General features: G+C 39.6%; 2 protein-coding genes across 3 annotated transcripts in view; one reads left to right on the top strand and one right to left on the bottom strand.

Moving 5' to 3' along the window:
- Positions 1–971: 971 nt before the first annotated feature.
- Positions 972–8,339, bottom strand: LOC117815777 (neuronal vesicle trafficking-associated protein 1-like). Of its 2 annotated transcripts, XM_034687697.1 has the most exons (6): positions 7,784–8,173; positions 7,373–7,524; positions 6,996–7,112; positions 5,374–5,484; positions 2,776–2,894; positions 972–1,244 (listed from the first exon to the last, which is right to left on the bottom strand). In XM_034687697.1, exons 2-6 carry the CDS (start codon positions 7,499–7,501, stop codon positions 1,139–1,141), a joined length of 582 nt encoding a protein of 193 aa, XP_034543588.1. In that variant the 5' UTR covers positions 7,502–7,524; positions 7,784–8,173; the 3' UTR covers positions 972–1,138. The 2 variants fall into 2 exon arrangements, with proteins under 2 accessions (XP_034543588.1, XP_034543596.1); XM_034687705.1 differs by lacking the exon at positions 972–1,244 and having other exon boundaries at positions 1,538–2,894; positions 7,784–8,339.
- A 4,123-nt stretch (positions 8,340–12,462) lies between these two features.
- Positions 12,463–14,463, top strand: part of tacc1 (transforming, acidic coiled-coil containing protein 1) — a 32,233-nt gene continuing 30,232 nt past the window's right edge. The window contains exon 1 of the mRNA XM_034682624.1: positions 12,463–12,658. The gene's annotated coding sequence lies outside the window, so the exon portion shown is untranslated. The remainder of the gene's footprint in view (positions 12,659–14,463) is intronic.

The following is a 14,463-nucleotide window of genomic DNA, read 5'->3' on the forward strand; positions in this document are numbered from 1 at the left end:
TGCAATGTTGTTTTCATTAGTGGACAGCATGGTGGTGTAGCTGTCAGGACTGCCTCCTCTCAGCAAGACTGTTCTTGGTTCAAACAGAATGCCAGCGAGAACCTCCTCGTGTGGAACATTTGTCATTTCCACATTGCCAAACACAGGTTGAAAAGTGTTTCTGGTTTTCTATCAGCCTGGATGAACTGGATCTGTAATTATGTGCCAAGAACACAAGCACAAAAGCTAATGAATGGATTTTCCTCTTTTCCTTCAGGATATCAATTCACTATAGTTTCTACATTTCATATTTATGTCCAGCTTTCAGTTGACATTAAGAGCACCAAAAACCACTCTGTCAGTCTAGGAAATGAGGCTTTCCTCAAGATAATTTATTCCTACAGTCTCTTGATATTTCTGCTAGTTGTTTTAGGATGAACTGTTGTTGTAAATCAACCTTTCTATTTTAACCCTCCTGTTATGTTCGTTTCTCTGGAACAGCAATCATGTTCCTGGGTCAATTTGATCCGGAGCATATTCAATTATCCAAAAGTGTCAGAACCCCAAAAAAATCCTGATACACATTTTTTAAATCTAATTTTTAACTCCATTACTAACCATTTAAATCAATATTTAGTCCATTGGTGTTCTTTAATTCTCACAGATCATGGTTCAATGAGGATATCTCACTTGTTTTTCATTTAAATCAATGTTAAAACTTTTTAATGCACATTGGAAAGCCCTAAATATAAATACAATAGTTTTACATGACATAGTTTATTTTTTATTTTTTTTTCAATTTTCAATTTTTTTTTTTAGGAAGTTATGTTGATAAATTAACACGACACCTCTTCTGTCACATGCTGCCCAGATTTTTTGCTGCATTTAGCTGGTTTGGAAGGCATATATTGCCTAAAATAGACTTTAAAAAGGGTCAATTTGACCCGCAACATAACAGGAGGGTTAAGAATATTTCAATCAGGAGAGACAAGTTAATAAATTAGACATTTATTTTACAGAGATGATGTGATATTGAATTATTTTCAGTCTCTTTGGTGCTTGAACTCTACTGAGAGATTGAGTGATTGAAAGGTGTCTGCCCTGAACAGCAGCAAAATCTATCCCCTCTGAACTCCTGACACTGGTGGTGGAGGTGTTGTCAGATGAAGCTGTCTGAGGCTGGTGAGATGAGGAAGCTGATGGAACTGTAGGACTGGGCAGTGATGGGGAAGCGGAGGGTCGCACGCAACAATGGCATGAATGAACTGGAGAAAGAGAAAGCCATATGTAAAAAAAGACAGCAGAAGAATGATGTGTGTGTTGCAGTACTGTGGTATAGATATAACCAGGTGATGAGAACAGCTGAGGATATGAGTGGACATGCATGAAGGAGTACAGACAATGAGGTCAACATGCAGAATGCAGTCTTCTTGACTGAACTTTCACTAAAGCTACATTTGACTGTTAACCTGAATTCTGTCGGCTTCAGGGACTTTACCATACGTATAAGATTTACTGTTGAAACAGTTCCATTTATGAAATTTGCTTGGACATTGGCATGAAATATGGGCACTTTATTTCAGTTTTTCATTTGACAATTTTATGTAGCAAATGCACTTCAATGGCAATCATTACATTGTTTGAAAAAGGTACATCATTTGTGACGGTCTAAGTTAAAAGACAAATACAGAAAAAAGCAACAGGACAAGCAACTATTGTCAGATTGTTTCACTACATCAACCTAAGTCTAGTATCTGTGATGGCTACAAACAGCCATCAGTAATGGTGACATTTATCAATGCAAAGCATTGCACAATACCGTGTCTTCACTAGGAATGCAAAAACATTCAGTATAGTGGCATAAACTGTATGCAAGAAAAGTAACCATTGAATGAGTAGGCAAAAAAGCACATGGTGTTCACAAAGAGTTCAACTGAATAGAGACAATCATAAATGCTGGTTGAAAAGATTTGAAGCATGAAATACTAAGAACTCCATAACAGCACCTTGCAATTGGGCTGCTTCAAAACCACATCATTAAAACTGTAATTTGTATCGCTGGTTAAAAGGTTACCTTCAGGTCAAGCCTCATATATTCACAATATTGTGATGATCATAAAAGAGTTTAATACAGATGACCCAAGTGGTAATAGGCTGCAAACAGTGTAGCCCACTGAAGAATGTGCCACCTGCTGAGGTCTGACATGCACTAACAGTACTTGATGAGTTTGAAAAGAAAAGAGGTTCAGAGCAAACTGATTGTTTTCAAAGTCCTGCGTGCATGTGTGTTAAAACAAGCGACGCAGACAATACATGGTTCACAGTCATTTCACAATGTGAGTACTAAAGTGAGTTCTGTTACATGTGTGTATGTACAAAGACAGTGAGTGTGTGTCTGTGTGTATTTTGGTGGCATTATCTACACATTCACCACTCTGTTTTTAAGTGTAAATAAATAACAACATATGCGATTCAAACAAACCATAAATCCACCAAACTGCAAGGCTTGTTCAAAGTTTCCACAGATTTCCTGCTACAGCACACATCAGCAGACCAAACTACATCAACAGGGCAGCAGAGCACCTCAGGCAACGAGAAAGTAGATTTTTCACCTACAGAAAGCCACGGGACTCTCTGAGGTTTGCTTGAATGGCACAACCACATTATTTATTTATTTCTGCAGCAGGTGAGACTGCCTCCTGATCTCAGGTTGGTTAAGCCAGTTTCTGGGCAGTCTCCGTCTCCTGCTGTGTGACCTTCTCCTCTGACATGATGGTCATCCACGGTGATACTGACCGAGTGATGGTCTGCTTGGCAAGGTTGTAGTGGTTGATGAGAGTGAAGAGGCGTCCGCGGCCCCCAGGGCCCTGAGGGGGGTAGCCACCATACATCCCGGCCGGCATGCAGCGGCCTTGCTGCTCCAAAGAGAAAGGGAACAGAACTTAAAATACCAGGAACTGATAATGTGAAAGATTAGAAAATAAAGCACAAATAGTGATTGTTTATGACTGGATAAAGTATAATGGGTTATCAGAGAAGTGACTCAGGGTTCAGCTTAAACTGGCCTGTTCTGTTTAAAACATAGGCAAGAGACTAGTGGTCGAACAATATCAGTATTTAAAGGCTAATACCAACAATTAGGGAGCAGATTGGCTGATGGTCCATGACGAATGCCGATATCACATTGTTGTTGCTGTTTTTGTATTTAATAAGATACAACATTTTAATAATGATGATAATATCTATTATTCCATGCACTTTTTACAATCTCTTATACGTGGCTTTCTTAGCTAGTAACATGTTTTAGATGTTTTCTTATAAATAAGGATATAGAAAAATTCATTGTATTAGGCTAGAAATTTCAAAAAATGACTGATATTTATGTCAGAAGTTGTAACTGCATCACTCTCTATATCAGAATATATATTTAAGAATAGCAAGAAAGCATTTTAGTTTTGATATGCTGTCATTTAGGATGGGATAGGATGTTATCATTTAGGGGAAGTTAAGATTGCCCACCCCCCGCTGTCTGCAGTGTCTGCAGACACTATTTTTTTTTTTTTTTTAATCAGCCTCATTAGAGCAGGTATTGGCCAGTATTTCAGAAGATCATTTATCGACCCTATAAATCAGCCTGACTGAAGCAGCCAAAACAGGCACAAGAGAGTGCTGTGGGGTAATGTTAAACATACTGTTAAGCATTCAGCTAAAATGTTAGGCTAGTGGGGGCTAGCAGTTGAAGCCCACACTCGGTGTACAAAGGCTGTAGTCCTCATTGCAGCTCTTGCAAGTTCAACTCTGGTTGTGACCCTTTGCTGCATGTCTTCCCCTACTCTCTTTTCTTGTCTCTCTTCATCTGTCCTATCTAATATAGTTGATAAAACTGCCCCAAAAACAACTTTAAGAAAAATGTTTAGCTCATGGAACTAGACACAAGTGGAAATTAATCTGAAAGTGGCAAAACAAGTCCATTACAGAAAAGGATTTTGCTACTGTCCACTAATAAAAACCAAGCGGCAACCTCCGTTCTCAAACTATGAAGCCCATGCAGAAGTGTTATAAACTACAGTTCATCGAGAATCCACTTGAGGCTGGAGGCAGAAACATCGTAAACCACAAAGACACCAATTCAAAGAAGACGATCTTTGCAGCATTAATAAACATGTTTACAGCCTGGTTAAAAAAACGGCTTGGCTCTACGTAGTTAATTTCTCTATCGGCACACACTGTGCGGGGGGGGGGGGGGATTTTTTTCTAAAGCGGCGGTTCAGAAGATATTAAGATTACGAGTTTTTGCCAAAACAAGGACATGACTGACTTGACTCCTGGTCGGGAATACATAGTTTTTGGCTAGGAGGCTCAAACTCCGCCTCTTTACCTCACACTCTGCCTGGTTGAGTTCCGCATTTCCAATATGGCTGCCGCCGTCGATTGGTTTCAAAAATTCGCTCAAGATCAGATGGGTGACGTCACGGATACTTCATCCATATTTTATACAGTCTATGGTCAGAACTCATATTTACAGCTAAAGGTTGCTCAAACTAGCTCGCATTGGCAAACACTGTTTATCATTGTTTAATGTTGGGTAATAAAGCCCAATATTAGCAACTTAATGTTTGCTTGTAGAAATTAGCATTAGAATTAGGACCCCACACTACCAAATCAAGCATGTGATAATACGTTTCATTTCGCAGCAGCTACAAGCTTCATGTTTTGTTGTAAAAGTTACTTCAAGTCAACCAAAAACTGACAATGTGTGTCAGTAGTGAAAAAGCCTAACTACTGACATTCATATCCAAGTGCTGCTTTCAAATAGTGTGTTGATCTGTAACAGATCTCGTCCACTTTTGTGAAGAATCCAATCCACATTGTAATGAATTTTAATCATATCTGAGTGGTATACTGTATTTAACGTTTTTTAATAGTGATGTTCTCTTTTTAATGGAACGCAATTTTGGTAAATTTAGAAAAGCACATTTCTGAAACAATTTCACTTTCTCACTGTGTAAGAGAAATACTAAAATGGCAGCCTGTGTTTACAGTGTTACAATGTCATTTAGTAGACGCTTTTATCCAAAGCGACGTACATACAAGAACAAGACAAGCAAAGATCTAGACAAGAGGAAACAAGATCAGTAAGAGTAACAAAGTGCTTCAAGTCCATTTGGGTGCAGGTACTGCCAAGCAGTGTAAAGGCAATGCACAAAAGTAAGTAAGGATTTTTTTTTTTTTTTTTTTTTGTTTACATATGTGGCACACTTATTATGTATTAAACCTTATTTAAAATATCACTACCTAAATAGTTACTGACTTTGTAGAGCAAGGAAAATAAGATCACATTAAAACTAATACCATCACCCTGAATTACAAACAATTATACTCATAAGTGTTTACCGTGTAGATAAAGCTGTCAGGGCAGGGCTGCTCATACTGATAGACTTTGTAGACAACCAGGAACACCACACACACCAGGAAGGCCAGGGCACAGATCACCAGCAACGTCACCTGAAGGAGACACAAAACAACTTTATCATCAGACCTGTATGATAAAAAGTGTGTGTCAATAACAGTATGATAAAAAGTGTGTGTCAATAACCAGAAATAAGAGAACTGATCAGAAAACCAGATTCAACAATTTGGGCAAGGCACTTAACCATCAACTGCTTGCAGTGCTCCTCTGTGTGCAACCACCTTCACTCTTCATCTCTCCAGTGTTCATGTTTGACTTTCTTGCAGGCTATGTGTGCAGCATGTTTCAAAAGTGAGAAAAAAAATGATTTTCCGTTTTGGGATGAATAAGTGTATACAGTTTTTTTAATGATGTTAAAAAAAATTTGTGTGACCATCTGTACAGCCCAGCGCTCGTCTCTCAGGGGAGTTATGTAACAGATACTGTTGTTTCTGGGAGGGGGGGGTGGTGGGGGGAGAAGACAAGGTGTGGGACAAATCGTCTCATTATTGCCGAGATGTTGAGCCCTGAGGTGTTTGGAAGTTGTTTTTATGAGTCGATGAATGTGTTACTTTTCCTGTTAAGCACCGGATTTTTTTCAAGTAACGGCTAAAAACATTATATTCCTGTGACAAAAATTTGCAGCTGAGAAACTGTGAAATCCTGATAGAATTTTCATTGCATGCTGTGCTGACAGAATATTCATGAGGATTTCTTGGATTCATGGATCCAAGTACATTTTGTTCTGTCTCTCTGTATTTTTGTCACCGGTTTGATTAGACTTAAACACCATGTGTTTGTTAGAAGAAAAAGATATTCTTTTATCTGTCTTTTTGAACCCTGCAGTAACAGAGAGGACAGGAGAACATGTTCAGAGTAAAGCAACAGGAGATTATGAAAGAGACTATGCGCGATGAAAGGACCGCCTGCAGCATTTCAAAGCACCAGTGTGAGGATGCGAGCTGTGTACTTGGAGACACCGATGTGTCTCCTTGGCTTTCAGATGTTTGAGAATTAAAGCTCTATCATGAAAGGGTGCTTGACACATCCCACCGGGATGTTTTCATCTGTTGATTCTGAATATGGAAGGGAGATTTTTGCTGAGTCTGGGTGCAGAAAATGTTTGAGTTTCATTTTCAACATTTATAATTCATACTCCACTGTGGAGCCTGAGTTGACTTTTCTCCTTTTCATTTCACAAAAATGTGTGTTGTCCAATTCTTCTATACGTGTGGACAGTTAAACACATCTGCTGGTGAGGGGGGGGGGGTGATGCAGCCATTTGGAGGCCATCGCCATGGTAGCAGCTGAATTAATGAGCGTTTCAGGGCGGGGTTAAGTGAATCATTGTGCATTATAGCTCCCTGTGTAGCCTGGCAGGATAACAAGGCTGTAAACAGGACACAGGAGGTGGAGGTGCCCCAAATTCAGAAGATAGAGTGTGCTAAGGAGCTATTCTGATAGAGGTGACATCTGTCTCCTCCCTAGCTTTATGTGTTTGTGTGGGAGTGGGAGAGAAATGGGATACTGTATGAAAAACAGACAGCAGTTGTGTTATTATTCTTACTTTGAGTCGCTCTGATACGCCTTCAATGATGCTTATGGAGAACTCTGCAATTTTAGGAGATCGTAGCTTCCCCTTCTTGCTCTCAGCATCATAGTCTGCCTTTGTCTTCACCACCACCTGAGAGAAAAATACACAACACACAGAAAGGGACTAGCTTTCAGTTTAGGAATAAAATTAGTATCTACAAAAGCAGCATGAGTAAAATAAGTGTTTTTTCAAACATGGAATTGTTACATTGGTTGGAAATGTGATAACCAATAAGAATCTTTCATTTCCACCTTCTTAATTAGATTAATTGGAATTAGAGATACAAAAAAGGTAATGGTCCTTAATTGGACTCCATATTTTGATGGGAAAGTGGAAAAATAAAATCTTACCTTATCAGGTGGAGGAAACTGCAGCTGGCTGGCATCTAACGGAGTTATAAGAGGAATGGTGTCAAACCCGTCCTCAGAGACCACCTTCCCGTTATTTTTCTCGCTGAAATTATTCCCCAGTTTAACCATTTTCCTTGCACTTTAACACCAACCTGAAGGAGGTAAACAAATGAGTTTTTAATGAATATCCCTTGCTCCTGTATGATCATGAAAGGCGTAATTGTTGTTTCTTCACACATGCAAACAGCAGCACAATCCAAGCCAAACGATGTGCACGGTGTGGGTCGCTTTGTGGGCCATGAGAAAGCCTGTTATCCACAAAGCGCAGCAGAGAGGACACAACGCGTCGACATATCAGCTTGATGCATAAACGTGATTTAAAAATGTCACATATCGAATCCAAACACTCACCAGCTCAGACGAATGTAGTGTATGGAAACAGCGTATTTCTCTTGATGAGGGTGGCTCTGTGGCTCCGGTGCTCCTATGTGCTTTTAAGGTGTGACGCAGCCGATTTACCGGGGAGCTCGTGCACAATATGGCCAGCCGGGTTTACGCGCCGCGTTACCTTCGAGCTGGATGCTGCTGCTGGCGTCTGGCTGCACTGCAAGTGATGTAACGTCCTCATCACAGCTATACATACACATCTGATGAGAGCTGGGAAGACCTGGAGATGGAGTCTATTACTAGCCCAGTTTTAGAATAACAGTGTGAATATATACAATGTTTACATTGTGTTTTACAAGAGTAGACAAAGGAACATTTTAACTCTAGTCGGTATAAGCTGTTTCCTGCAAATTTAAGAGTTAGCAATCATGATGGTTGCAGCAACGGATTTAAGCAAAGCGAGGTTGTTATTGCACAAAATAATTTAGTCAGCCTGCCCTAACCGACTTGATGCCCTAGGCAAGATTTTAACTTGTGCCCCTTTGTTCTGTAACTAACTCCACCAACAATCACATATACACTGAAAGACAACTGACATCCAGCTTTATGTTTTACAGGTTTCCTTTGTTTTAAAATAAAAATGACCTCTAAAAGAACATTAATAAAATGGCAATAACACTGATATTTAGCAGGGGGAAAAATACAATTTCAAAAAACATAATGTAATAGTAGCAGAATTTATTCAGTCATTAGCACAACGATTTTCACAGTGCAGACACTTTAAACAAAGCACAAGTTATGTATTAAGTGATGACTGAAACGGCAGAAGCAAAATGCTTATTTAAGCCTAGCCTACATTTTCTATCTAATTAAGCTAACAGCTTAAAAAGTGTAAATGAAACAACAACAACAAAACAAAACAAGTAAATCATGAACACTTAAAGACTTCAAAAACTGATTGGCAGACCATAATTTAAAAAAAACAAAAGTGAATCACAAGCTTTTAAATGTATACTGGCATCATTCCGCAATTTAATCCAAAATTAAATTAGATAAAACAGTATTGTTTCTCTTATTATCTTCACATGTTCTTCCTCACTCACTTAGCGGTTCCCCCTATGGATGGCCAGCGCCCCTAGCATTTGCCTATACTGCCTATGCCACGGTCCAGCTGCCTGATAATAAGCTATAATAACTTAGCTTTCAGCTTTCTGAAAGAGTTGCAGAGGTTGAATAAGGCTTTTATAATAATGCCAGGTGGCATTTCTTTTTACATTAAAAAAAAAAAAAAAACATTTTTCTAAGGTAATTTAGAAAATGTGGATGAATGAATGAATATTACATAGGCTACTTTTTTATTTTGTTTCAAGATTTTACTGAAGAGAGCAAACTACATAATATTGTGCACTTTGCTTTTAACTTGATGGATGGGAGGGGGATATCTTGTACAGCCATAAAGGGATGTATTTCAGTGATTTGAGTGTGTTTTGAGGGTACATAAAAATATGGATAAATATGGAACACAGAGAATAAGTTTAAGGTCTACACTCCAAATAGCGTTTGGGAGCAACTTTTTGGGGCTTCCCCTGTAGTCAGTGATAGAGGTGTTTTATCTGGGACTTCTGTGTCCGAATCCAAATCAGAAGGCTCTCAACATTTTTGAGAGTCTTTGCTGCAGCTGGCCCCCAACTTCTCACAAATCTTCAACAGATCTCTGGAGCTGTGTAAAGTCCCCTCCTGCTTCAAACGCTCCACCATCATCCTGTTCCCAAGAAACCCAGAGGATTAAATAACTATGCCTGTCGCCCTGATGTCTGTTGTCATGAAAGCCTTTGAGAGCCTTGTGTTGAGCCACCTTAAGCACACCACAGGCCCCCTGCTGGACCCCCTACAGTTTACCTATACCCGGCATACAGGTTGGGTGAATGATGCCGTTGGATTGCATGACATCCTGCACCTCAACTCCCTAGGGACCTATATGCAAGAATCCTGCCAGTTCATGGACTTCATTTCAGCGTTCAACAGCCCTGACATCCTCCACTGGAAGGTCACTGAGTGCCAGCCTCCAGCTATCAGTGGATCACCAGCTTCCTGACTGACAGGCTAGGAAACATCACATCCAGCACCTAGACTATCAGCACTGGTGCCCCCTGGAGTGTGTTCTCTCTCCCACTGCTCTTGTCCATCTCCATTATACCTGCACCTCAGGGGACCCACCTGTCAAACTCTTGAAGTTTGCACACCACAGCCATCTGGTTCATCTAGGACGGTGGTGAGTCTGCATTTATATAGCCAGGAAGTGGATCCGGTGGTCTTCTAGTGTGGTAAGAACCATCTGGAGCTGCACCTGCTCAAAACTGTGGAGATGACTTGGACTAGGACTTTAGGAGCAGCTGTTTAAATGTTGGAAGTCAAACTATTGAACAGCTTTAGTGAATTGTTGAAAATGTTGAGTTTTCTGTGGAGTTTCAGAAAAGCCTTAAAATATAAACTAATTGACGATAATAACATCAAATTATGAAGAGTTTAGTAATATATATATGGAAAAAAAGTAAATCTGCTTTTTTTATTTTACTTTTTGTACTGCTGATGTTCTGGGTTATACTATGAATCATATGATTGGCAGAAATAAGTCTAAGGTTACAGCCTATTCATTATTTAGTCATTGATTGTGTGAGATACGAACACTTACAGATACGCAGTCCCTCACCTAAACACATCCTGCTTCCCCCGGAATCTGTAAGATTGTAAGTAATTCAATTCTGTACTTACGCCAGGTGGCCCAGTGGGCAAGTCCAAAAGTATCCTACATTTAAAGTTCAAAAGAGAAAAACCCATACTCACTTACAATATGAGATGTAACTGTTCAGAACTTGTTTCCCCTGCAAGTGGCAAAATAAATGAAAATAATTTAAAACTGCCATTGGAGGTTAAATGTAACATGACAACATGATGAATGCAATGTCCTACTGACAACTCTGACAGTATTTGTGCACTGACTTAATGACTTGATGTCAGATCTGCAGTCCTCAGCAAAAGCTCAGTGAAGAATTTTCTGCCAGTGCATTCTTCCTCAGAGAGGACTATTCAAGACCTGAAGGTCAGATTGTTTTTCATCCTCTGCTTTAACTTACCTGTATCTAGAGAGGAGAATAGCTTAGAAAAAAAGAAAGACTAACAAAAGGGAATAATGTTTAATGAGAAAAGAGACTTTGGTTTCAGTATCTCTTCATACAGAAAGATTGAGAAAATGTGTATTGATAGAAGACCTTGTTCTTTTTTAATGGTAAAAGTGACTCACATTACACATTAATCACTATTTTCTGACATGTCCAAATCAGTACATTCCTTATATTTGGTGACAACTTTTTCCAGTAGATCTAAGATTCAGACCTCAACATTCCCCTGTATGCTTCTTCATACATGCCGACATGAGTCTGTGTATGTGCATATCATATATCAAGTAATCCGGCTAGTTGCCAGGCTACTGAATGAAAGGGTGTGAGGAGAGTATGCCTAAATGATCCACATGAGTCCACACTGTTAAAGGGAAGCAGCAAAGGAGAGAGGATTCTGATCTTATCACATATTGATATAGAGAACACATCTCTTCAGTCTTCACTTAACTCTATCTGGTGGCTATGAGAGTGGCCTGCAATGTTAGCCTCTGGTTGATTGTGCTTCTCCTAGATTAATTTATTTTATGCTGGCATTAATACCTGTTTATTATGAAGCTTTTAGACAGGCAAAAACACACTGTCTTATTACATTGAATAAAATGCCACAGAAAAGTAAAGCTATATGATGAAGCACAGCTGTTTCAATGCACATAGTTTCTGTTAGCAACATCAGGAGATGCATGATGCTGTGTAATTCAGTAGTTAGTTGCTTTCTCAGTAAAAACCACTAGAGGGAGACTGGCCCACATATTTACATCTCATGACTGTATGAGTTATGTTACGTGTAAAGATTCTTGCTCAAATACGTGATCATTATCAGCATTTGAGTTAACAAGGCTGTGAAATTATGATTGTGACACCTCACCAAATTATTTGATACACACTGCACATGTTTAGGGAAGCATTATGAAACTAAAACATCACAGTGGCAAAACTACAGTAAAGAAATATTCAAGTAGGAATAACATTTCTTCATTCAAAATGTCAGAGAAAGACAAATAAAAAAAGCATTGGCATCAGAAAGCAGTTGAAGTGGTATAAAGACTTACTGTGCAGACACACTTCAGAAAATATATATAAGTGCATATCACAGAATTATCATGACATCACTTTGACTCACAAATGTTGCAGCTGCTAAAAAATGGACTGATTTAAAAAAAAATGAAATAATTGACTCAAACACTGAAGGAAATAAACTCTGAGTTTGTGATACAAACAAGTCTAAACCTGTAGAGCTTAGCTACTAAAGTTGACATGACAATGCATGCTGCATATAGCCATTACAGTCTATAGCAATAAGAATAGTCACAAAAGCACAAGTTAAACAATTCTGAATGATTAAAGTGGAAATAAGCTGAGCAGTATATGTTTGGATATGTTTGAATTTATGTATACAGCAGCTGAAAATGCTTTTACTGGTAACTTCCACGGCGTAAAGTGTGACTAAACCTTGTAACACAGAAAACTGCTGTGTCTTTAAAACCCACTCTGTTCTTGGCTCTTTGCCCAGAGAGTTCATTTCCCATTTCCCATCCAGCCACATGGACTGAGCACCGCCACGCAGAGAGAACAAGTATTTTCACTCAGAGAGAGCGGCACCTCTAACAGCAACCAGAGTACAAACTCCCTAACAGTACCTCCCAGGACATCTGTCACTTTTCCAAGGACTTAAACATCCCAGAGGATCCATCACAGCCTGTCAGTCTCCAGGGAAGCTGAGGTAGGATTTACTTCATATGTGACAACCGGTCTGTCTGTCAGGTGCCCGGTTATTCCTGTCACTGTGTGCTCTGTTGCAGTATGTTTGCTTTAGTTACTGAGTATATTCTGGTATTGATCTGCTGACTTTTGGGATATACTGACTCATTGGTTGTGTTAAGTTTAGTTTAAAGTGCTCCTGCCATGTGTTGAACTTATGCCTTTTTTTGCATGGACACAAAGCCTCTTTTCACAAATCTATAATTCTCGTCACAAGTTGATCCAGCAGTTTTGGGTGGTGTTATGTAGCAGTTGAGCTGTACTTGTACTCATTAATGTACTTATGTTGCTTAATGCAGCTCTTGTGAGAACTGAAAGAAAAACTTCAGGGTTTTGAAAGTTTGCACATTTCAAATCTTTGCATCTGAAGAGAAAATACACCACAAAATATTAAGATTTTTTGCGAGAACCATCTGACTCTGACTGAAATGTCTCACAGCCGGCAGCAGTTACCAGACTGTATAAACAGGATGCCAGTCAGCACACACATACACACACACAAACACACACGCAGTTGATGCTGTGGTTGGCTGAACAGGCTGAGACACCCACACCACTATCAGTGCTGTTGACGTAACAACCAAAGTGACATGTTTGTCCATAAATTGCCCGGTTTGTTGTTGTGTATACTAAAGGCTGCATCATGTGGGCGAGTGAGCTGCTGAGGTTTCTGGAGGATTTTCTGGGAACATGAGGTCACAGGGAGGGAGACACACCCAGAGGCCCCAGCTCTGAGCAGGAAGGGCCGAGGGTGGAAGACGCTGAGCTCTGACTGAGTCACTTGCTGGGAGGAAGCTGTAGTTGTGTTAGAATTTCCATTCAGTTTGAAGCACAAGAATTTCAGTCTGAATGTGGTATTTATACTGAAACACATGGTATGAAGGGCTTGTTCACTTCCCCCTCACATGCAGAAACTGTATAAACACTGTAATAGGATTACATAATCTGTTTTATTTTTGCAGAAAAGATCATTTTGCAATACTTCCCTCTTTCCAAAAAGTGTAACTTTCTAATAGGAGCATGACCTTATTAAAAATGGGCTTGCACGCTCAGCAAAAAAAAACATACTTACACAGGAATGTGGTTGGAATGATGATCATTTCCTCTTAGCTAAAAAGATCAAGCTGGATGACCTGTGAACTTCTGGAAGCATTTAAACCCCCAACTTCCTGACATCTCCTCATGTGAGTGGTCGCAGCCAAACAAGTGCATTGTTTGTGCTGGAACTTCTCCTGGCTGCTTACTGAGGATCAAAATAGTTTAAAATTTTAAAATATGCAGCAAAGCAAGCATTGTAGTCCTGCTCTGATTTATTGTGGCTTAGTTACAATTGTGGACAGACATGGCTGGGAGGTCTGAGTAGGCCGGAAGTGAAGTGAAGTGGAATGGGGAGAAGTTGAGTCAACACAGGACTGTTTCTCAGACTTGTGGTATTTCTGGTCTCGTGGCTCTCAATAGAGATGCAGACTGAGATTGCGATAAAGCAGAGTTGCAGACACAGACAGACAAACATGGTCTGAAAGTGATGAAATAAAACTGGCCAAGGGAGTTTCATTTTCCACTTCAGTCTGGATCAAAAAGAAGATAAACAAGTGTGGCTGAAGTGGCCTTCAAAACAGTAATAATGCTCTTCATAGAGACCTGCCATTGCAAAGTACTTACTGACTGCAGCCCACAAAAGCCCAAGGTTCAGTTTGAAATAACATCCGGGTCCTTTAATAAAAAAAAGGTTTGCAGCAGCCTTAATCTAAAACATCTTTCATTTAA

The sequence above is a fragment of the Notolabrus celidotus genome, chromosome 1 (assembly GCF_009762535.1).
Source record: "Notolabrus celidotus isolate fNotCel1 chromosome 1, fNotCel1.pri, whole genome shotgun sequence".
NCBI lineage: Eukaryota > Metazoa > Chordata > Actinopteri > Labriformes > Labridae > Notolabrus > Notolabrus celidotus.

Coding starts and splice junctions, on each gene's coding strand:
- LOC117815777 (XM_034687697.1), bottom strand. CDS start 7,501: ATGGTTAAACTGGGGAATAATTTCAGCGAGAAAAATAACGGGAAGGTG. Junction 7,113..7,372: donor AGTTTCCTCCACCTGATAAG/GTAAGATTTTAT, acceptor TTTTTCTCTCAG/GTGGTGGTGAAGACAAAGGC. Junction 1,245..2,775: donor GCCAAGCAGACCATCACTCG/GTCAGTATCACC, acceptor CTCTTTCTCCAG/TTCATTCATGCCATTGTTGC.